The sequence below is a fragment of the Trachurus trachurus genome, assembly GCF_905171665.1.
Source record: "Trachurus trachurus genome assembly, chromosome: 10".
In the NCBI taxonomy this organism is placed as follows: Eukaryota; Metazoa; Chordata; class Actinopteri; order Carangiformes; family Carangidae; genus Trachurus; species Trachurus trachurus.
Genome location: NC_139894.1, coordinates 19618789 through 19643254, shown reverse-complemented (window position 1 = coordinate 19643254; position 24466 = coordinate 19618789). Strand labels below are relative to the sequence as shown.

At 43.4% G+C, this 24466-nt stretch overlaps 3 protein-coding genes across 3 annotated transcripts; all 3 read left to right on the top strand.

The window, feature by feature from the left end:
- Positions 1-4553: 4553 nt before the first annotated feature.
- LOC310993107 (protocadherin-10) lies at positions 4554-10591 on the top strand (the record flags this gene model as incomplete). The annotated part of the gene is made up of 4 exons (XM_083981407.1): positions 4554-7088; positions 9671-9729; positions 9891-10018; positions 10287-10591. The coding sequence occupies exons 1-4, from the start codon at positions 4566-4568 to the stop codon at positions 10589-10591; spliced, it is 3015 nt and encodes a 1004-aa protein (XP_083837533.1). The 5' UTR covers positions 4554-4565.
- A 2244-nt stretch (positions 10592-12835) lies between these two features.
- LOC310992917 (protocadherin gamma-A4-like) lies at positions 12836-21513 on the top strand (the record flags this gene model as incomplete). The annotated part of the gene is made up of 4 exons (XM_083981147.1): positions 12836-12857; positions 15377-17721; positions 20056-21126; positions 21367-21513. The coding sequence occupies 4 exons, from the start codon at positions 12836-12838 to the stop codon at positions 21511-21513; spliced, it is 3585 nt and encodes a 1194-aa protein (XP_083837273.1).
- Positions 21514-21644: 131 nt separating this feature from the next.
- LOC310993100 (protocadherin alpha-C2-like) lies at positions 21645-24041 on the top strand (the record flags this gene model as incomplete). Its single annotated transcript, XM_083981370.1, has 1 exon — positions 21645-24041. The coding sequence occupies one exon, from the start codon at positions 21645-21647 to the stop codon at positions 24039-24041; it is 2397 nt and encodes a 798-aa protein (XP_083837496.1).
- Positions 24042-24466: the final 425 nt, after the last annotated feature.

Below are 24466 nucleotides of genomic sequence, written 5' to 3'. Positions count from 1 at the left end.
GACATAAACAAATATATGAATTTCTTTAGCCTACATTTGCGTGTGCACGAGTGGTCCAAAGGTGGTGGTGAGTGGTGTTTATTTCTTACTCAGATGTTTCTTACACACGGACAGATTACTTTTAGATAGTGACAATGTGCTATATTCAAATAAATGGATTAAAAGAAAACACATTTCTATTAAAGTTCTTGTGATTCACACTTTAGACGCATTGCATTTCACCACCCCCTGCTGGACGTTATTTTCAAGGGAGACAGAAACTCAAACTAAAAAGTTTATACCCAGAGGAGGGCACTGTGTCTTGGCTCCACATGTTTACAGTGTTTTTAATCTAGTCTTCCTGTGGTTTTCCCAGCTCTTCGCCTTTACAATAAATTACTTGAAGGAGAGGCAGCTCTGGCGATCAAGTGGGAAAATAGGTCCAAATCCACTGTTATAGGTTGTAGCCTAAGATAACTTTTAGTGACAAAATTATCCGTCTGACATTAACCACATAAATCAGATCTCTGTTGATAAATCATTATTGACAGAGCTGTGAAGTACACTCTGATTGGAATTCCATTCCATAATAATTTACTATAACATAAGAGGAAGATGAATTAGAAGCACTGGGAGAATTGCTGATCGTCTATATACTGTAGGTCGGAGGACCTGGCTGCAGACCTTCCTTGCACCACCCCACACCGGAAAGCAGAATGAGTAATGATATTTGCTAATTAACTAGTTTGTTTGACTTTACTCATTGACAGAATATAAACAAGAATGTTTTCATAAACGGATGAGGGACGACGTAGAAAACAACGCCCAGGAGCTGAAGTCACAGAATTAAACATTGACAGCTCTACAAAGACAGTAATCGCTATGCCGATCAATATCCGGTAGATGGCGCCCTAAGATCACACATGAAAACCGACCAAACCATTGCAGACAATGAATAACAGCCTCTGATAGAAACAAAGGGAAAACTAACTTATTTGACAGGGCTTTTGGGTAACACCAATAATCACTCAATCACATATTTATACTGTTTATTAATATTAATCAATCCAGACTGAAATATAGCCTACATAGAGTAATTACAGGAACACACTTTAACCAAATGTTTTAACTTATTGATTCATTCACAAGTTTTAATTTCTCATTGTTTGTGTATCAGATTGTAGGTTTTTAGATTATCATACACATTACAGGATGAAACACAGTCAGCCTTAAACCTAACCCTTTCCTCTGGAAGGTTCAAATTCATACATCCTTGAATTTGGTGGGTGGTGAGACATTTTTTTTTATTTTATGTTTAGTAAGTATAAATTCTTAATGTCTATGGGTCTTCTGGGATTATACACAGATTTATCATACTCTAGTCATGTATCTGTGGTGTTCAATCAATGGCTTTCAAGGGACAACCGCTTGGATGAATCAATCAAATGTCATTATGTTTGTTAAGATTTACAACGTTTTCTAAACGGTGTCTATCACACTGAGCAACAGAGAATATGGTTGTATAATTCCTGTATCCCCCTCAATCTGTTATCAACTCCCTGTTGCTGAGACATGTCACTGAGATTACCATAGGCCGTACTACATCGAGTGACACATGCACATGCACACATGCAACCGGTAGATGGAGCCATAAGATCAAGAATAAAAAACAACAACACAAGACTCGATTCGGTCACCCTCACTCGAGCACACAGTGGGGTAAATAAACCGAGGACTATACTTGGTCAACTGAAAACACTTGAATAAAATCAATCGTGTGCCTCTTTTTAAAAGATTAAAAGCAGACTCATCCATCCATTGGTACCTAATCATCTTTGTCAACACCCCTACTCAACTTTTCATCCTGTGACAAACTCCTCAGGGAGCGGAGTGCCGGGTCACGGCCAGGTGGTTGTCGAGCGGTAGTTCGGAGAAACTAATGGCAGTCTCTCTGTCGGACAATGGGGTGAGCGAGGCGATAGGGGCGGATGAGACCGGCTTAATGCTCCGTGTAATGCATGTTAATGTAACAGGCACCGGGGGACTCGCGGCCGGAGTGCTTTGGGATTATTTATCACAAAACATTTGTATTCTTCCGTCGGAGAACGGTTGATCCCGGATAGCTGCACACTAATCCTTCACTCCGTTAATTAAAAAGAAGGGGAAAGCAATGGAACTGGTGGTGGTGATTTTTTTTCTTTTCCAGAAATGTAATCATTTCTGGAGAAGCTTAACCATCTGCTTGAGGTTAAGTCTGCAAGCAGATTGTGTTTTCTGCTTATTTAAACCTGGGGATTTTAGTTTGTTTTTTTTTCCTGAAAAGGGGAGGGTGTTGCATTTCGCGGGCTGGTTGTTGGATAGACACGTCAGGGACAACTTTTGGTCCCGGAGAAGGCGCAAGTGTTCCTTAGTTATGTAACATTTTATGCCATAATGAGTATCCTCTAATTTGATGGCGCTGCAGTTTCTTATTTAGAAATAACCTTTGTTATCCCCCAGTTAAATACCAGACTGAGCATGAATTATACATCAACTGCATCCCACCCTCGTTCCCTGATTCCTAAAGTTATTATTCTCTTATCTGCTTAAAAGAGAAATGTCAAAAACAACCAGCATCTCCAAGCTGAAGTATTCCCACTAGCCCCGTTTGATTTTTTTTTCAAGTGAAAATGTCACAGCAACATTAGACATCAGTGTCGCTTGTTTTTTAACAGAAAATGTAGCGTCTAGTGTAAAAGAAAATGTTGCCCCTAGGAAGCAGAAATATTTGTTTCTTGTTCTTTCTTTCTCGACCCCCCCTTCTCCTCTCGTCTTTCTTCTTTTTTAGTAGCTAACAAGCCCAGCGCTGCCCGGGGGCCAAGGCTGTGTCGTCAGTCCCAAGAAGAGACTTTCAGATTTCAAGCCACCGTTTTACATTAGGATGCCACTCGTGTCTGTGTGGAGACGAACCCGAATCCACAAAGGCATCCTTTAGTTTCTCTCTCAGTCTCTGTGGTTCAGTGGTTGTCTAACTGACCAGGATTAACAGGGAAAAGATTAGATCTGTACAAACATGTGCCACACTCTAAAGAGGCCCGAGCTGTCCTCTTTGTCCTATAAAAACTACACTGCTCAGTACTTTGATCTGCTCAAGACACTTATGAAGGTACTCAAACATTTTTATCATTAAAAACACTCACGTGCGCCTCTCTCTGCCACCAACTGACTGTAAACACATCACCTATGTGACGTTTACCTAATCCCAACTGTAATGCCTGATTAGAGACAAGTATGATTAAGGCTTTATGACATTGCTTTTATGTTGATTATGTTGATACATGTTCAGTCCTACTTAGGTGAATTAAAGTCGTGTAATGCGTATTTGTATGAGTGTATCGCCCGCTGATGATTGTCACTATATAATCATGTTAAGCTCCAAAATGTCGCTCACACTCATTTAAATATTGATGAAAATTGAATACCCTGACCCATCAAAGATTCTTTTTGTAAAACCCAATTTCGTGTGTGATGATTAATGGATGTGAGTCTGTTTTTGCAATGTGGGCATTCATCTTCAAAGGGCTCTCATTAAAAGCATTATGGAATCCCAGGAGCCAGTGGCCACCGGCCCATTTGAAGCAGAGAGAAAGAGTGCTTAGGCCGGTGTGTTTTTGTTTTCTGCGCCGCAACGTGTAACGGTAGAACCCCGGAAGGATGGTTTATTCTTTTATTCTGAAGCTATAATGGGAGTTACAATGAATCAAAGTAAAAAATAATTGTATCATTATATGTCATCCTGGGCCTGTGAGGCACTGTGGTCACCAAGACAAATCCTTGTCCATCCTCATCTGTTAAATACAGCCTAGAAAACGACACCCACAACACAATTTATCTCTTAATCCAAATCTGGCTCTGACGTCTGGTGTCAAACTTACGCCTTTTGGTCTCTTTAATGGGTCAGGAGAACAGACACGAGGATGTGAAAGGGTTAAACGTCTACAGTAATTAGAGTCGCACTTCGCGTCGGCGTCCTCCAATACGGAGCTGAGAGAAGCTACGTCCACCCCCTCCGTCCTCCACCCCTCCGCTCTTTTCTCTCTCTCTCTCTCTCTCTCTCTCTCTCTCTCTCTCTCTCTCTCTCTCTCTCTCTCTCTCTCTCTCTCTCTCTCTCTCTCTCTCTCTCTCACACACACACACACACACACACACACACACACACACACACACACACACACACACACACACACACACACACACACACACACACACACACACACACACACACACGCCTCCCCACCAGCTCCTCCGAGCGTCTGATACACTGGAAAATCAAAGCGCGAGCTTCCCCCGTTCACACACCACCGGTGTTGGGCTATAGGAACACAACAGAGGGAGAGAGGGACTTTCACTCTCCTCTCCCGTCCCTTCATTTGAACTGTCCAATAAAGTCATACAGGCAGATGTTACAAAGTTATGTATGAAGCTTTTCTCCTTTTTTTCAAACTCGGGACTGGCTCTGTCACTCTGTTTACTCTTCAGCTGTACTGCTGATTAGCTTCGCGAGGAGAAAGATGTCTGGGTGAGCTGATTTTACGCACGCCGCTGACATGGATCACAGACTTTCCAGAGGCAGTTGGTTACCAGTGACTGGGATGGTTATATGCCTGCTTCTGTGTGCGTGTGTAGTGGACCTCGTTCTTGCGCAGATTCGGTACTCCATTCCCGAAGAGCTGGAGCATGGAGCTTTTGTGGGCAACATCGCAGAGGACCTGGGCTTGGACGTGGCCAGGCTGTCAGCCCGTCGGTTTCGTATAGTCTCCGGCGCAAATAAGCAATATTTAGAAGTGAACTTGGAGAATGGCATTCTCTTCGTCAACGAAAAGATAGACAGAGAGGAGCTGTGTGAACGAAGCCCCAGCTGTTTTTTACACTTACAAGTGGTTATTGAGAACCCATTAGAACTATACAGAGTGGAAGTGGAGATTTTAGATGTGAATGACAATTCTCCCAGTTTCCCATGGAGCGAGTTCAATCTCGACATCACAGAGTCGGCTGCGCCCGGCTCCCGTTTCCCGTTAGAGAGCGCACAGGACCAGGATGTGGGCACCAACTCTTTGCGCTCCTATCAGCTGAGCGCGAACGAGCACTTCATCCTGAATATCCAGACGCGCAATGATGGAAGCAAGTTTGCTGAGCTCGTGCTAGACACACCACTGGACCGGGAACAGCAGAAAAAACACGAGATGGTTCTGACCGCCTTTGACGGGGGGTCACCGGAACGCTCTGGGACAGCAGTGATAACTATCACCGTGTTAGACGCAAACGATAACGTGCCCGTGTTTGACCGCTCCGTGTACCGGGCGAGCCTGGTGGAGAACGCACCGAGGGGGACGCTGGTGCTGAAGCTGAACGCCACAGACCTGGATGAGGGCTCCAACGGAGAGGTGACCTACGCGTTTAGCGGGCACGCACCACTCAAGGTGCGCGAACTGTTCAGCGTGGACCCCTACACGGGTGAAATCCGAGTGAAGGGCATCGTGGACTATGAGAAGGCCAGTGTGTATGAGTTGTATGTGCAGGCAAAAGACAGGGGACCCTCGGCTGTTGCAGTGCACAGTAAAGTACTCGTAGACATCCTGGATGTCAATGACAACGCGCCCGAAGTCATCCTCACATCTGTGTCCACTCCTGTCCAGGAAGACGCGCCACCGGGCACGGTTATAGCTGTTATCAGTGTCATGGACAGGGACTCTGGAGAGAATGGCAACGTTGATTGCCAAATTCCGAGCAACGTCCCCTTTCAGCTCCATTCATCGTTTAAAAACTACTACACTCTGGTGACGAGCGAGTTTCTGGACAGAGAGGCAGTGTCCGAGTACAACATCACCCTCACCGCCCGCGACCTGGGCTCTCCTTCGCTCTCCACCAGAAAAAACATCCTCGTTCAAGTGTCTGACATTAACGACAACCCCCCGCGGTTCTCTCAACCTTCATACACAGTTTATGTGACCGAGAATAACGCCCCGGGCGCTTCCATTTGCTCCGTAACAGCATTCGACCCCGATTCTAACCAGAACGCCTATCTGTCTTATTCTATTCTCGAGGGTCAGATCCAGGGCATGCCCGTGTCCACTTATGTCTCCATCAATTCCGACAACGGCAACATCTACGCACTGCGCTCTTTTGATTATGAGCAACTTAGAAACTTTCAGATTCTGGTCCAAGCGCAGGACGCTGGTTTCCCTCCTCTCGCCAGCAATGTCACAGTCAACGTCTTTGTCTTGGACCAGAACGACAACGCACCTGTCATTGTATCCCCGCTGCCTAAAAACGGCACCGTGGCCACAGAGGTGGTTCCACGGTCAGTAGACGCCGGGTATCTGGTTACGAAAATAACAGCGTTAGATGCGGACGCAGGGCAAAACTCCCGGCTGTCTTATCAGGTAGTGCAGGCTACAGACCCAGGACTGTTCAGTGTGGCTCTCTACACCGGCGAAATTAGGACAATTCGCCGGTTAGTGGAGAGAGACGCAACAAGACAAAGACTGGTAATATTAGTCAAGGACAACGGGCAGCCGCCGCTCTCTGCCACCGTTTCCATTGTCCTCACTGTGGTAGACAGCGTGCCTGAGTCACTGTCAGATTTCGGAGACCTCACACTCAGCCCACAGCCCCCCTCAAACCTCGCTCTCTACTTGATCGTGTCACTGAGCACGATATCCCTAATATTCCTGGTGGCTATCATCGTGCTGGCCGCGGTGAAGTGCTACAAGGACAGGGAGACCCTCAGCGGGTACAACCTGCCCCCGTTCGCCTGCTGCTGTTGCGGGGGGTTTCAGCCGGAGCCGCCCCCAGAGGTGTTCAAAAAATCCAACCTCAACCTGCAGATTTCATCCGCGGCTAAAGTGCCCACAAACTGCATGGAGGTGAATGGAAACAGCAGTCTATCGCAGTCATATTGTTATAAAGTGTGCCTGACCCCCGAATCAGCCAAAAGTGACTTTATGTTTCTGAAGCCGTGCAGCCCGGGCAGCACACCGAGGAACAACGAGGCGAAGAGCGCAGAGAACTCGTGGAACGCGCAAAGCCGGAGCGCATCTGTGAACAACGGAGCAACTACTCCCAACGAGGTATAGTTGAAATCAGAGTGCGCTCAGAGCGTGTGTTGTTCATTTACACCCGCCTGCTTCTCTCACCGCCACAGCGAAATTCATCTCAGATTTCCATCTGATAAGCATCTAGACGGTGACATTCTCCCATCAAGGTCAAATCACACATGCCAGACACATCTGAACTCAACTTGAGCCAAAACTAAGCAATGACACTCTCTCCTTCCCTTCTCCTCCCTTATTAAGAAGATTGTTATACTGAATGTCATCTCCCATGTTTTTCTTATCATGGAAATAATTCATCATAACTGTGCTGCCTATGGTAATGTTATGCACCTGGGAGATTAAATGAGACGACGTGAGATTACATTTTAATTGACACGTTAATGAAAGTGTAAAGCTCCGTATTACGAGCAGCATATTGCTGTGCACATACCGTGTCTTATCATCTCCGTTGAAAGAAGTGAGATATCAATTACTGTGTGAGAAGAAGAGGAGAGGTAGTTCAGTCTTGGTAACATTTCCAGGTGTCTTCATGTCACGTTTTTATTTTTTATTTTTTTTACACGTGGGAAAAAGCTTGTCAATAACAATCCATGAAGTCAATTATGATTGTTTGTGGCCCGAGAGATTAATGCCTACATCACCCAGTGTCACTGCACCACACTTTTCATGCAACTAGGGACACACACACCTGCTTCCAGCTCATCTCCCTGAGTTTGAACAAAAAGTCAAGGTTATGTACGTGACGGACAAGGTGAATGGCAGCTGTTTGAATTCATCTGCCTCGGGTTCAGACGAATCTTGTTCGATCAGTCGGGTGTGCGACACGCCTTCTTCTTCTCAAACTAACAATACAGGACAGATAACCTCACTAACTATGCCTCAAGGGCACAAGCACGGCCGAACCATTATACTCCACACAATGTGGCGTATTCGCAAGGGGGGCCTGTCCATTATTGATGAAAAATGGCAAATGGCTGGTTTTGGGGAGACAGGGGAGGACATCAAGAGGGGAGGGGGCAAGGAGAAGGAGGGGGTGCAAGGACACGGCTGGACTGAGACGTGGGACGCCTGTAGATCGGCCCCGGCGTTGTCCTCTGAATGCGAGGAGAGAGAGAGAGAGAGAGAGAGAGAGAGAGAGAGAGAGAGAGAGAGAGAGAGAGAGAGAGAGAGAGAGAGATGTGGCTTCATATTTGTCGAGCAAGGACGGGGGGAGGAGGCGGGGTGAAATAAAAGGAGGGGGAAGGAAGGAGACAAGGAGAGTGGGAATTTACGGAGGCAGGATGTCTACATCAGTGTTTTCTAATTCTAATGGACGGGGCAGCAGACCGTAAATCTGTGCGTATTGCTCATTGTCCTCTGCCAGTTTTCATCAAAACGCAAAGGGACAAAGACTCAGAGCCCTGATACCAGACTCCACCAGGCAGACTGAGAAATGTCACTTCGGTCACTGGCACACGTACCTCTGGCCACAAGAGGGATTTCGAGGTCACGGTGATTGTTCTGCCTGCAGCCATGCTCCTTCAGGAGAAAGTGTCCTTCCCGTCGTTAATTGGTTCCCCTAATTTACCCGGTGGTGTCCCTGGGCGTACCCTCATGAGTCGTCGCGAGGTCGTCAGTGACACATTAGATCTCAAAGACAAATCACAATGAAACTATCTGAGCATTTCACACAGTAACGTGCGTAGGGCTTCTTAAGTTGATGAATTGAAGGTGAAAAGAGAGATTAAACACACACCGAAGCGTGTAAAATGCCCAGGACAAGTGCTTGCACGTGTATAAAGCGTAAAGCGCCACGGTGTATAGGCCTATACGCGCGTGGGTTGTGAGTATACAGCTGCAAGGACCGCAAACTTTTCAAGGCTCTCTGTGAGACTTTTAATTAAAAACCTTGCTCGAGGAGCATCAGGCAAATATTAATGTAAAATGATGCATAAAATCCACAAAACAATGACGTGTGTAATTTTCTTAATTTCCTCCCTGGCACGGTTTCCTTTGAAGATTAAAATCATGTTTCGTTTCATCCCGGTGGGGTTCTAATTGGTTTTGTGCGTAGTTGGCGAGGAGTATATTTTGAATACCGATTCTAATAATACGCTTACGTCGCATTCTCCCTGTTAACAGCTTTAAGAGAATTAATAGAGCGTGGAATCCATACTATGAGCCTCAGACCCGGAATAAATATCACTCGGGTGCCCTGCTTCACCCCTCCCGCTGCGCCACAGAGGATAAAAGCAAGACTAAGAGACAAGCGAGTCGTAGCTGAAGGCAAAAGCACCTCTGCTCTTACAATAATTGCGTTCTACCAAACATCCACAGGGCGGCAGCCACGGTCCATTTGAAAACAAGTCATGTCTCAATTTCAGGACAAACACCAATGATAGAGCGCTACTCCTGTCAATTATCACTGACCTCTGCTGATTCGAGAGGGCAGAATCAACACACGTCGTTTGAGACGCCAAATACAATTCTGTCTCAACCAGTGAACTCTCTCCCGACAGACCTGAGCAGTGACATTGCTGCAATGTGCGCTCTTACATGGTGATTTTGTAAATTTTATGGAAGTGGATATTAAATTATGTCACGTTCTCTTTCTGCAGCTGAAGCAGCCAAACACAGACTGGACTCTCACGAAAAACCAGAACTCCTCCATTAAAAGGTACCAGTTTGACCTCTGCATGTAAAGCCTCAAATTCTTCTCCACATCATGAGCTGGAGCAGATAACCTGGATAAATAATATCTTGATCGTGTTTTATTTGATACCGAGTTTATATCTGAGTTACGTATATTGTAATCTAAGCCCCATATCTTGTGTGTAGCTACAACTCCATCAACATGGATGGCACCCTCATGCGTAAGGCCATGCATGCAGACCCAGAAAACTATGTCACCTCCATGGCGCCTGGACAGTACTGGACTTGGGGTACTCACATGAGAGGCGTGAAAGGTAAGACAAACACAAACAGCTTTCTAGGCTACACACATGTAGGATTGTTAGTATATTTATAGTAATCTGTTATACCTCCATAGTTAATGACGTTTAAGCAATGATATAATTAGCAGTTTCTGTTTTTGTTGCTGATCAAATCTTTAATTGTATGTCACTGTTCACTGACCTGATTGTAAAGCTCTGAACCTAGAAAATTGCATTACGTCAGTGTTGTATAATCAAGTGGGGCCTTCCCTAATTTGTTTTGACCTGTGTTACACTACAGAATATAAGATGTCTCCTTCAACCAGTGGGGTCCCCTCTCGACCCTGGACTCCTCGGTGCACCCCACCTCCCCAGCAGCAGCAACCATCGATCCCTCCTCACCCTCACCCACACCCGCCGCCTGACTACCACCACAATGTGTACATCCCCGGGACCCCATCAGGCTTCTGCACCCTGAGACCCGCTGTGCAGCGAAGCGAGCTGGACGTCCACAACTCCTTCTCCACGTTTGGCAAGAAGCGACGTCTTCAGATGTCCCCCCAGGGGGAGGCAGCGATTATAAATAATGACCTGTACAACGACTGACTTTTAAACGACTGTCTGAATGGATGATGGAGACGATGGATAACTTCGGATGAATACAGAGGAAGAGACCATTCAGTGCATAAATTAATGAACATATATATGACTAACAGCTGGTGTGAAAGATACAGATGATGAACAATTCACTCAGTGAGAGAAATAATGAATGAACAATCCATTTTGCCTAAAAGGCTGAAGGGAATTAAAGTCTGGTGACTATTTATGTGACAAGCCACTGAACATGGCCATTGTATGTGTCTGCCTATTATCATTATTATTATTATTATTATTATTATTATTAATGTTATTATTATTTTGACAATCAAACTGGCGCAGCAGTTACATCCAAAATGTTTTGACGAGCATTAGTGGACAATAATTTTGCACATCCTTATGAATTTATATTTTTAGGTTTTATTAAAGAAATTCTTCTTTTTTTGTATGTTTGTTTGCCAGCAGAGCTTGCGTGAATATGACAAATAGTATGACTATGTATTATGCAAGCTGCAACATGACGCAGACAACTGTAAAGACGGGGGATTTCCCCCACACATGTACTGTATACATTTATGAAAATAAAGTATTTTTTTCACATGGCCTTTCTTATGTTGCAAACGCATGCATGTGTGGTCTGCTGTGATTCATAAAACTCGAGGCGTAACCCTGTACGCATTCAGGCACATATTTGGTCTACATGCACAAAGCATTTAGATGGAAGTTACTCAGATCTATGTTTAATTAGCCGGAGTCAATTATTTTGGGGTGAAAAAGTTCCACAGCCACTCTTACAAGGATGGAAAGCTTTTCGCCTTGGTAAGCTGTTTTCCAGTGTGGAATAAACATAGTAAAATGCTAACATATGCTAATTGGAGTGCTTGCATTTCCATTTGCCCGCAGAGAATAGTGGGGTTCATTAATTGAACAAACAGGACCTCCTTTCTCGAAATATCACTTTAATTAAGACCACCAACACATACAAGCATCGTGTGTGTGTGTGTGTGTGTGTGTGTGTGTGTGTGTGTGTGTGTGTGTGTGTGTGTGTGTGTGTGTGTGTGTGTGTGTGTGTGTGTGTGTGTGTGTGTGTGTGTGTGTGTGTGTGGGTGGTGGTGGTGGTGGGGGCGGGGGGCTCCAAATGCCACACCTGGATGTGAGCTATAGAGCCCTGTGGCTTTTCTCTCTGTGCCCTTTTACAGCTTACTTCTCAGGGAATTAGCTCCTACCATCAACAGATGAGAGCTGGCCATTGGCCAGAAATGAGCAGGGTAATTAGGTCGTTCCATGGTTCAGATTTAAAATAATTCGGTTAATAAGGAAACGAGTGTCCACAGAGAGCAGGGAGGGGAACAGGCTAACCTTCTCTGCAGTGAGGTGATCCATAGGGACGGCTGAAGGGGCAGCTGTATTTAGGCCAGCTTGGCTTACTTTCAGATAAGAGAGGGATGGAGCTATATACATTAAAGCAGAGATGTGAGCTTTTTTTGTTTTCCCTCAAAGAACATCTTTAAAGAGGAAAAAAAAAATCAATATCATTATCACAAAACCTATTTAGGAACAACAGATTCCTGTAGCCTATTGCCTACAGGTGGAGACCAAAACAAATAGGTTCATATTCCAGTTTCTTTTAAAACCAGCGGTTGGTTAAACAGTATAGAGAATGATGAAGCTGTGGTTGGCAAAATGATAGTTTTGAGAAGTCTTAATTATCACAGTTTCTTCCATATTAGGAATGTGGCATTCAGCACAGAGGATGTTGTGTCACTTCAAATCCTGTTACTATGTTGGTCACCCGCTCTGGGAGCTGTCCATCGCCATGGTGCTGAAATGTGTTTGACCAGTGACGCTTTCTCACCCAGCAGTAGTTCCGTTATATTGCCACCAGAGGGCGCACACGTGACACTTCATAATGGACTATGGTGGAGTGTGCTAGATTTAGTGCTTTGGAGACACAATATTAATACAAAATTATTGATGCATTGATGTGCAAATCAATTACTGTAAATGTAACTGTCAAAACATAGTGAAGTAAAAGCTACAGCGTTTCACTGTGAGATGTACAAGGTTAGAAGTATAGCATGTTGTTAAAGGTAAATACTTAAGTAAAGTAAGCTCTTTAAATCTGTGTTTTAGTGAACCATTTCAGTAAATATAGTTATAGCTACATTCCAGTAAAACTTGGTGCTTATGAAAGAATATCTTGACACGTGGAGTCCCACAAGAAACATACTTGTGACATATTCACTTGCCAGCATGAGAAACTCTATAGAGAAAGGTAATATAAGATATAGAGATATTTACCACCTTCAAAAAAAAAAAAAAAAAAAATACACAGGTTCGCAGTCAAATACAGGGTTGGAGCTGTATTAACCGAATTATATAGACATCCACAATAAATGTGCCCATTTTCACCATCTTTTAACACTGAGATTTATCCAGCAGAGGGCATGATTGAGTAAGAATCATTCCACAGCAAAAAAAAAAGGTGATTAGAGGAGTTTACATACTCAAATCAGAGACTGTGGGGCTGGCAGAATAAAATGACGTAAACCAAAACTGTCTCAGACAAAGAAGGAGGTTTCCTGAATGCATTTGTAAAAAGGAAAAGGAAAATAACAAATGAGAGGGCAGGTGCAAAACGGGGAAAGGAACTCATTTAGTTCTCTTCTCTCTCCTTTCTTTTTTTGTTAGACAGATACAGATAGACAGAAAAAAGAAAACAGAACATCTTTAATAAGACTAGCTATTAATCAAATGAAGGCTGTCTCTGATGTCACTGTTTGCTTAACAAAAAAACGGGAGAATGGAGAAATATACATATACAAATTTACTGTATTGTGCACATGCATATCAAGATATGGTATACACAAACATAATACACTATGTAGTTCTTGATATGGTTGTGTGCATGTACCTGACATATCTTAATAAGCAGCACATGATGCTCTAAATATTATGTTTATGTGAACAAGAGTACTTAGTTCATTAAAGTAGGTTGTCAAAATGAAAACAGCTGTTTGTAAAAATAAAGTTTAATTGACTCATTGACTCTAAACATTTAAACCTCCTATTATCTTAAAGTATAAAACAGTGTAAATCGTGATTTTAAGTTAGCTCAGTAAATGATATACAGCGAAGGGAAATACTTTATTTCACATTACACATTACATTTTCTCATTTTGTATTGTAACAACATGTTTTTACTTTCTTGTAACTTGTGTTAGCTCCAGGTGGAGTAAAACTGGCAACCTGCCAGAAGCAATTAGACAACTTTTAATTTCTTTTGGCCCATTTGGTTCACACAAAAGTGCACAATTAGTAGCAGGAAAAATCCTGCTCAAACTTTGTAAAGTACAACACATCTCTCTCCCACAAAACAACACCAAGAGCTTTAGGTAAATGCAAGATCAAAAAGCTATGAAAATCAAAACAAACAGGATCAGCGTTTTAATGCATGTGTTACCCATTACTACTATTGTTGAGATATATTTATTAAAAAATGTTGAATATTTTTACTTACTATGTCTGATAGCACAGGGGAATGCAACTTGTTCTCAGAATAATGAAAAACAATCACTAAATTGGGCCCAAACATGGTACCCATACCCTTCAAACACACTACTGATACAACAACAGTTTCAGAGCTCACCTAAGCTTTGAAGACATGAACATGAGCCCTTTCTTAAACTAATTTCCCTTGTGTCTAGTTACTGTAAGATGCAAGCAGTTTGCCAGTTCAGAACAACAGGGCAAGGAAATTGAAGCTCTGTAAGTCATCTAAAATGATCAAAGATGTGAAGAGAGGAGTAGTGACAGAAGAAAGTTGTGTCATTAACAAGAGACACACAGACATAGTATATGTCTTTCCAGTTCCTAACAGTTCCATGGATTGTTGAGGGGATTTTTGTGACAATGATCAATTAACAATTCAGAGAGATGCAAGACAATGCAGTGAGCATAAAAATGCATTATGATCAGAGAATACAGGGTCTTTTAAAGACAGTGATCAATTTCATCATGCATTTAAGGTGAACCTGTCAATGAAAGAAGAACACTGAAAAGCTTTTCCGGTAACACTTTATTTTAAGGGGTCCTTGTTCCTGTGTATCTACCTAATTAATTACAGTGTAATTACCTATGTAACCGTATGTAATAACATGTACTTACATTGTAAATACATAGTGTATTTTGGTGTACTTACAGGTCCTTGTTACACTTGTAATAAGAAATGCTTGTGCAAAGAGAGAGGCCACTTTGTCATTTCTTATTACAAGTGTAACAAGGACCTGTAAGTACACCAAAATACACTATGTATTTACAATGTAAGTACATGTTATTACATACGGTTACATAGGTAATTACACTGTAATTAATTAGGTAGATACACAGGAACAAGGACCCCTTAAAATAAAGTGTTACCGCTTTTCCTTGTGCAAAATATTCAAAAATACACAAATGAATCCTGTTACATGTCATCGAGCTGTGAAATCATATTGAAGTGAGTTCATGGCAAACAGTTCCTCCATTATGTGCAGTCTGTCACATGGTGTCACTGTTGACCACTAAAGCATAATGCATCTTCTTCAGTGAAGTCATGACACACCCATTTATATAAGGTCTAGGGTACGGCTTTCTGGAAGATATGCGTTGTATTTTTAGATTAACAAAAGACAATTTAAGATACATTTTCAGATCTTTAAAATAAAGAAAAACAAATGTTTCTAGAATCTGGATCGTTTTTTCCTGCAGATGAAAGGATGAATTTTTGGACCACTGTCTTTGTCTTGTGTGCAGTATGGCCCACTGCTTTGTCCGTGACACGGTACTCCATAGCGGAGGAGATGGAAATGGACTCTGTTGTGGCTAATCTCGCTGCGGATTTGGGACTTGACCCTGCAGGTTTGGCAGAACGAGAGGTAAAACTTGATATTTTCACTAACAAAAAATACCTAGATTTTAACAAAAAGACAGGGGAGCTGTATATAGTGGAAAAGATGGACAGGGAATATCTGTGCCCGGCGAAACCTACATCCTGTTTTCTAAAGCTTGATGTGATCATAGAAAGCCCCTTACGTATCTTCAACATTGAACTTGGAATAACGGACATAAACGACAACGCTCCACACTTTCGACGAGACAGGGTGGAGCTCGACGTTTCAGAATCAGCAACACCAGGAGAGAGATTCTCCTTACCTAATGGCGTGGATCCTGATGTTGGCATAAATACAATCAAAACGTATAAACTGAGTGACAGTGAACATTTCACCATCGAAATTCAGACAGGCACTGATGGAACTCAATACGTGGATTTAGTGCTGATGAAGTCTTTAGACAGAGAGGAGACTGCTGTTCACAATCTAATACTGACTGCTGTAGACGGCGGGGTCCCTGTGCGCTCCGGCACTGCTAATATTATTGTTAGAGTACAGGATACAAACGACAATCCTCCTCGGTTTGACCAACAGACTTACACAATTAACATGGCGGAAAATTCCCCGATCGGTACCTTAGTGATGAAACTTAACGCTACAGATCCTGACGAGGGTGTGAATTCAGAGATTGTGTACTCATTCACACTATACACGTCTGAAAAAACGCAAGATGTCTTTGCATTGAATCCTAGCACAGGGGAGATAACTGTGAAAGGTACTATTGACTATGAAGATATGAAATTTTATGAGATGCACATAGAGGCAAGAGACAAAGGGACGCATCCTTTACTAGGACAGTGTAAAGTAGTCGTGCACGTGACTGATATGAATGATAATTATCCAGATATCATTATACAGTCGGTAAAAAACACAGTGGATGAGAACATCCCAGTAGGAAGTGTCATTGCACAGGTAGACATAGGTGACAGAGACACAGGGGATAATGGAAAAGTGAGCCTGTCTATACATCAGCCCATGCCCTTTATCCTTAACAAGTCGTCCGAAAAACCCACGCATTATAAACTCATAGTCTCTGAGCCATTAGATCGTGAAAAAGTGCCTGAATATGACATCGTTTTAATAGTGACAGATTCTGGAACCCCACCTTTATCTGATAACGAAACTATTACTGTGCATCTGATGGATGTTAATGACAACGCGCCACAGTTCCCTCTGTCATTCTATACTATACGTGTTATGGAGAATAACGCACCTGGGGCCTTGCTGAGTTCACTCACTGCCTTTGACCCTGACCTCCATGAAAACCAGTATCTAGTTTATTTCATCCTAGAGAAGGAGATAGCCAACACCTCCATGTCCATGCTGTTCTCCATCAATCCAGAGAACGGAAATCTTTACGCACTGAAAACTTTTGACTATGAGATTGAGAAGGAGTTTCTTTTCCACATTGAGGCCAGAGACTCTGGTTCTCCTCCACTCAGCAGCAACGTGACTGTTCACATCATTATTGTGGACCAGAACGACAACGCTCCAGTTATTGTCTCTCCATGGCGAGCACACGGCTCGGTGGTGGAGGAGAAGATCCCCAGATCCACTGATAAAGGCTCTCTGGTTGCCAAGGTGATCGCTTTGGACACTGACTCTGTACACAACTCTCGGATTACCTACCAGTTTCTACAAGTGACTGACGCCACCTTGTTCAGTCTGGACCAATACAACGGAGAGATCCGGACTATGAGGATGTTCAGCTACAGAGATCCACGCCACCAGAGACTGGTTGTTGTTGCCAAGGACAACGGGGAGCCTGCCCTCTCTGCTACAGTCACCATCAAGCTGTCCACAATGGAGACTGCTGTTAAGGCCTACTCTGACATGACTGAGGTGCCTCTAGAGTACGACATCTTCTCAGACCTCAACCTGTACTTGGTGATCGGTCTGGGCTCAGTGTCGTTTCTCCTGCTCATCACCATATTGGTCACCATCGTGCTCAAGTGTCAGAAACCCAAGAGCAGCAAAGCAGCTCCTCCCTGCAGGAACAGTGTGATCAGTGAGAGGAACTCCACCATCGCAGATTCCACTCTGGTCTCCAACGATGCCTACTGGTACAGTCTGTTTCTAGCAGAGACCAGGAAAGGAAAGATGGTGGTCAGACAGCCTGTGCCAAAGGGCTCCAGATACATCGTGTCCAGTTTACCAAGAGGCACAGGACTGACAGAGACTAGTGACTCAGCAGCTTCTACTCTGCAGGTATGAACACAGTGTACAATGTCTTTTTATGGTTATATATTATTAATATCAAGCCTGGATTCGCAACATATCAACCTCATTTCATAATTATTACACCTCATCAGTTGAGATGTAAAAGCTTGTGAATTCAGTGATATTTCTATTTCTCAGCACCACTCAATTAAAACTCACTGTAGATGCCATGTAGTGTTTTGTGTGTCTATCACATCCGGGGAGGAGTCAGGTGGGGTGGTACGTCACCAGAGTAGTGAAATCAGCTGTTCTTCACCTGTTCATGAATGAATGAACTGAGAGGGTGAGGGGGGAAGGTCCTACTTTTGCTGACAGTGTTAGGGCAGCTGTGGATGGAACAATCAGTGGTCGCCGAGAGGCTAAGCCCGGGAAACGTTTTACTTGCCGGACGCGCTTCAACAGTAAAAACTAGGCTCCAGAGGAATGCCGATGTTTATTAAGCTAAAAACATAAGCAGTGAAACAGTCCCACATAAACCTAAAAACGTCCAAACATTGTTAAATTAGCGGTCAGCAAAAGTAGGACCTTCCCCCCTCACCCTCTCAGTTCATTCATTCATGAACAGGTGAAGAACAGCTGATTTCACTAGTCTGGTGACGTACCACCCCACCTGACTCCTCCCGGATGTGACACACACACAACACTACGTGGTATCTACACTCACGCTGATTAAAAGCCACACAGAAACACAAACAAAACGCACATAGAAGAGTCTTGAAAATCTTGCTGGGTGTCGCTGTTTGTTAGAAAAAATACCAGCCCATGACCGCCATGACAGTTACTCGTTTGACATTAAAGTAGATCGTGAGTCCACCGGACAGCACCGTGGTGCTGAACCTCCGCTGCTAAAACGCTCTCGTCATTTTTAGTGCTGAAATACCCCGGGGAATGTAAAATGAGGATTATGCATACGATCGAGGCCATTGCATCGAGATAATTCAAAACCTGCAGTATAAAGACTGAACGACAGCAAAAACACACGGAATAATGTGGCTCTTTGTAACAATGGAGTCTCGGAAAAGGTACGTGCTGCTCGTCGTTCTTCTTTGTTGCTTCGTTCGCAACATATCGACCTCAGTGACTCATTATTCAATACCCGAGGAAATGAAAGAAGGATCCGTTGTAGCAAATCTTGCTACTGATCTCGGCCTGGACGTTAAAACACTGAATCAGAGGAAGATGCGTCTTGACATCATTGCAAATAAGAAATATCTGGATGTGAACAAAGAGACTGGTGAATTGTACATTGTGGAGAAAATTGACAGAGAATTTATTTGTCCAGAAAAGTCGTCTTGCTACCTTAGACTGGAGGTAATACTAGAGAATCCACTACGAATTTTTAACATCGAACTAGAGATTTTGGATATGAACGACAACGCCCCACAGTTTCGCAGAGACGCCATACACTTAGACATATCTGAAGCGACACCAAAAGGAGAGAGATTCTCTCTGAGTAATGCAGTTGATGCTGATGTTGGAAGCAACTCAGTTAAAACGTACCATCTGAGTGAAAGTGAACATTTTACTATTGAAGTTCAGACAGGACGAGAAGAGTCGAAATTTGCTGATTTAATTTTAACACAAGCTTTGGACAGGGAGCAGCAGGCTGTTCATAATTTAATACTCACAGCTGTAGATGGAGGCACACCTGCTCGCTCAGGTACTGCTAGTGTTATTGTTCATGTGTTGGACACTAATGACAACGCTCCTGTATTTGACAAAAATATATACAATTTAAAAATAATGGAGAATTCTCCTATTGGAAGTCTTGTTATTCATCTTAATGCAACAGATTTAGATGAGGGTCCAAATTCTGTTATAACTTACTCATACAGTTTATATACATCAGAGAAAACGCAAGAAACATTTAATTTGAATCCTTCCACTGGTGAAATTACTGTTAAGGGAATGTTAAACTATGAAGATTTCAGGATTTATGATATGGAAGTTATAGCCACCGACCATGGAGCCAATAGTTTATCAGCACAATGTAGCATAAAGATTCTGATTGAGGACATGAATGACAATCACCCAGAAATATCTATTAAATCATTTCAGAGTCCAGTCAATGAAAACATAGAGTTGGACACAGTGATAGCTGTGGTTAGTGTCAGTGATAAAGACTCAGGTGACAACGGAGTGGTTGATCTTCATATTCCAGATAATATGCCTTTCAAACTGAGAGAGTCCTCTGATAACTATTATGAATTAGTGGTGTCAGAGCCGTTAGACCGTGAGAAGGTTCCAGAATATGACGTCACTTTCACTGTCACAGACAGAGGTTCTCCTCCTTTATCTGACAATGAAACTATGACTTTAGAGCTGCTGGATGTTAATGACAATGTTCCACAGTTCCCTCTGTCATTTTATACTATACGTGTTATGGAGAATAACGCACCTGGGGCCTTGCTGAGTTCACTCACTGCCTTTGACCCTGACCTCCATGAAAACCAGTATCTAGTTTATTTCATCCTAGAGAAGGAGATAGCCAACACCTCCATGTCCATGCTGTTCTCCATCAATCCAGAGAACGGAAATCTTTACGCACTGAAAACTTTTGACTATGAGATTGAGAAGGAGTTTCTTTTCCACATTGAGGCCAGAGACTCTGGTTCTCCTCCACTCAGCAGCAACGTGACTGTTCACATCATTATTGTGGACCAGAACGACAACGCTCCAGTTATTGTCTCTCCATGGCGAGCACACGGCTCGGTGGTGGAGGAGAAGATCCCCAGATCCACTGATAAAGGCTCTCTGGTTGCCAAGGTGATAGCTTTGGACACTGACTCTGTGCACAACTCTCGGATTACCTACCAGTTTCTACAAGTGACTGACGCCACCTTGTTCAGTCTGGACCAATACAACGGAGAGATCCGGACTATGAGGATGTTCAGCTACAGAGATCCACGTCACCAGAGACTGGTTGTTGTTGCCAAGGACAACGGGGAGCCTGCCCTCTCTGCTACAGTCACCATCAAGCTGTCCACAGTGGAGACTGCTGTTAAGGCCTACTCTGACATGACTGAGGTGCCTCTAGAGTACGACATCTTCTCAGACCTCAACCTGTACTTGGTGATCGGTCTGGGCTCAGTGTCGTTTCTCCTGCTCATCACCATATTGGTCACCATCGTGCTCAAGTGTCAGAAACCCAAGAGCAGCAAAGCAGCTCCTCCCTGCAGGAACAGTGTGATCAGTGAGAGGAACTCCACCATCGCAGATTCCACTCTGGTCTCCAACGATGCCTACTGGTACAGTCTGTTTCTAGCAGAGACCAGGAAAGGAAAGATGGTGGTCAGACAGCCTGTGCCAAAGGGCTCCAGATACATCGTGTCCAGTTTACCAAGAGGAACAGGACTGACAGAGACTAGTGACTCAGCAGCTTCCACTCTACAGGTAGGAAATCAGTATAAACCACTTATTTCAAATATATGTGTTTTGATTATAAGGTCGCAATTCCATTCATCCTGTCCCAACATCAAAATCATACTTAATAAGTTAAGGCCATAAAACTATTGAACAATTAAAAAAAAATCTTCCAGCCAATCCTCAATTTAAACTCGCTTAGATAAAAGCATACACTAGAAACGTATCTAATTGTATCAAATGCAGCTAAGAGTCATGTTAATCCACCAGGGTGTCGCTGTTTGCACGAAAATACCAGGATATGAGCGCCGTGGCGGTGACTCGTTGACATTACTGCAGATCGTGAATCAGCCGGACAGCTCCGTGGTGCTGAATCTGCGCTGCACAAACGCTCTCTTCATTTTAATGCTGAAATAATGGGGACTGTAAAATAGTGAATAACTTTGGGATTACTATTATTGCAAATCAATTCAGCTATCACTGGAGACCTGCGGTATAAAAACGGAAATGCACTAACCGCGTAAAGAGCAAAGTAGCCCTCTGTAACAATGGAGTCTGGCAAAAGGTACGTGCTGCTCGTTGTTCTTTTTTGCTTCGTTCGCAACATATCGACTTCAGTGACTCATTATTCAATACCTGAGGAAATGAAAGAAGGATCCGTTGTAGCAAATCTTGCTACTGATCTCAGCCTGGATGTTAAAACGCTGAACCAGAGGAAGATGCGTCTCGACATCATTGCAAATAAGAAATATCTGGATGTGAACAAAGAGACTGGTGAACTGTACATTGTGGAGAAAATTGACAGAGAATTCATATGCAATACAAAGTCATCAGCTTCATGTTATCTTAAACTGGAGGCAATATTAGAAAATCCACTACGAATATTCAACATAGAAGTAGAAATTCTGGATATGAACGACAACGCCCCACAGTTTCGTAGAGACGCCATACATTTAGACATATCTGAGGCGACGCCAAGAGGAGAGAGATTCTCACTGAGTAATGCAGTTGATCCTGACGTCGGAAGCAACTCAGTCAAAACGTACCATCTGAGTGAAAGTGACCATTTTAATATTGAAGTTCAGACAGGAAGAGATGGTTCAAAGTTTGCTGAATTAATCTTAACAAAGAATTTGGACAGGGAGCAGCAGGCTGTTCATAATCTAATACTCACAGCTGTAGATGGAGGCACACCTACTCGTTCAGGTACTGTTAGCATTGTTGTTCATGTTTTAGACACAAATGACAATGCTCCTGCATTTGACAAATTGAGTTATAATATACAAATCATGGAAAATTCTCCAATTGGGAGTCTTGTCATTCATCTCAATGCCAAAGATTTAGATGAGGGATCGAATTCTGATATAAAATACTCATACAGTTTATATACATCAGAGAAAACGCAAGAAACATTTAATTTGAATCCTTCCACTGGGGAAATTACTGTTAAGGGAATGTTAAACTATGAAGATTTCAGAATTTATGATATGGAAGTTATAGCCACTGACCACGGAGCCAATAGTTTATCAGCACAATGCACCATAAAGATTCTGATTGAAGACATGAATGACAATCACCCAGAAATATCTATTAAATCATTTCAGAGTCCAGTCAATGAAAACATAGAGTTGGACACAGTGATAGCTGTGGTTAGTGTCAGTGATAAAGACTCAGGTGACAACGGAGTGGTTGATCTTCATATTCCAGATAATATGCCTTTCAAACTGAGAGAGTCCTCTGATAACTATTATGAATTAGTGGTGTCAGAGCCGTTAGACCGTGAGAAGGTTCCAGAATATGACGTCACTTTCACTGTCACAGACAGAGGTTCTCCTCCTTTATCTGACAATGAAACTATGACTTTAGAGCTGCTGGATGTTAATGACAATGTTCCACAGTTTCCTCTGTCATTTTATACTATACGTGTTATGGAGAATAACGCACCTGGGGCCTTGCTGAGTTCACTCACTGCCTTTGACCCTGACCTCCATGAAAACCAGTATCTAGTTTATTTCATCCTAGAGAAGGAGATAGCCAACACCTCCATGTCCATGCTGTTCTCCATCAATCCAGAGAACGGAAATCTTTACGCACTGAAAACTTTTGACTATGAGATTGAGAAGGAGTTTCTTTTCCACATTGAGGCCAGAGACTCTGGTTCTCCTCCACTCAGCAGCAACGTGACTGTTCACATCATTATTGTGGACCAGAACGACAACGCTCCAGTTATTGTCTCTCCATGGCGAGCACACGGCTCGGTGGTGGAGGAGAAGATCCCCAGATCCACTGATAAAGGCTCTCTGGTTGCCAAGGTGATAGCTTTGGACACTGACTCTGTGCACAACTCTCGGATTACCTACCAGTTTCTACAAGTGACTGACGCCACCTTGTTCAGTCTGGACCAATACAACGGAGAGATCCGGACTATGAGGATGTTCAGCTACAGAGATCCACGTCACCAGAGACTGGTTGTTGTTGCCAAGGACAACGGGGAGCCTGCCCTCTCTGCTACAGTCACCATCAAGCTGTCCACAATGGAGACTGCTGTTAAGGCCTACTCTGACATGACTGAGGTGCCTCTAGAGTACGACATCTTCTCAGACCTCAACCTGTACTTGGTGATCGGTCTGGGCTCAGTGTCGTTTCTCCTGCTCATCACCATATTGGTCACCATCGTGCTCAAGTGTCAGAAACCCAAGACCAGCAAAGCGGCTCCTCCCTGCAGGAACAGTGTGATCAGTGAGAGGAACTCCACCATTGCAGATTCCACTCTGGTCTCCAACGATGCCTACTGGTACAGTCTGTTTCTAGCAGAGACCAGGAAAGGAAAGATGGTGGTCAGACAGCCTGTGCCAAAGGGCTCCAGATACATCGTGTCCAGTTTACCAAGAGGAACAGGACTGACAGAGACTAGTGACTCAGCAGCTTCTACTCTGCAGGTATGAATCCAGTATACCCATTGTTTTCACATTTATGTGTCTTCAATATTGCGTCACATTTTTTTTTTGTTACACTTACTCTTATAATTGAAGCCATTACACTTCATCTTTTAAGGTCACAAAACCTCAAATCAAAGATATTCTATTTCATTTTTTGCGTAACACTAATTGCAAACTCGTGTTGTTAAAAATACAGACAAAAAATCGAAACAAATCAAATGAAATACAGCTAGAGGAGAATTTCAGATCTCACAGGGTGTCGCTGTTTGTCAGCAAAATACCAGCATGTGAGCGCCGTCACGGTGACTCAACGACAGTACTGCAGATCGTGAATCAACCGGACAGCTCCGCGGTGCTGAAACTGTGCTGCAAAAAACGCTCTCGGCATTTTAGATGAGGAGATATCACCGGGATTGTAAAACGGTAACTAT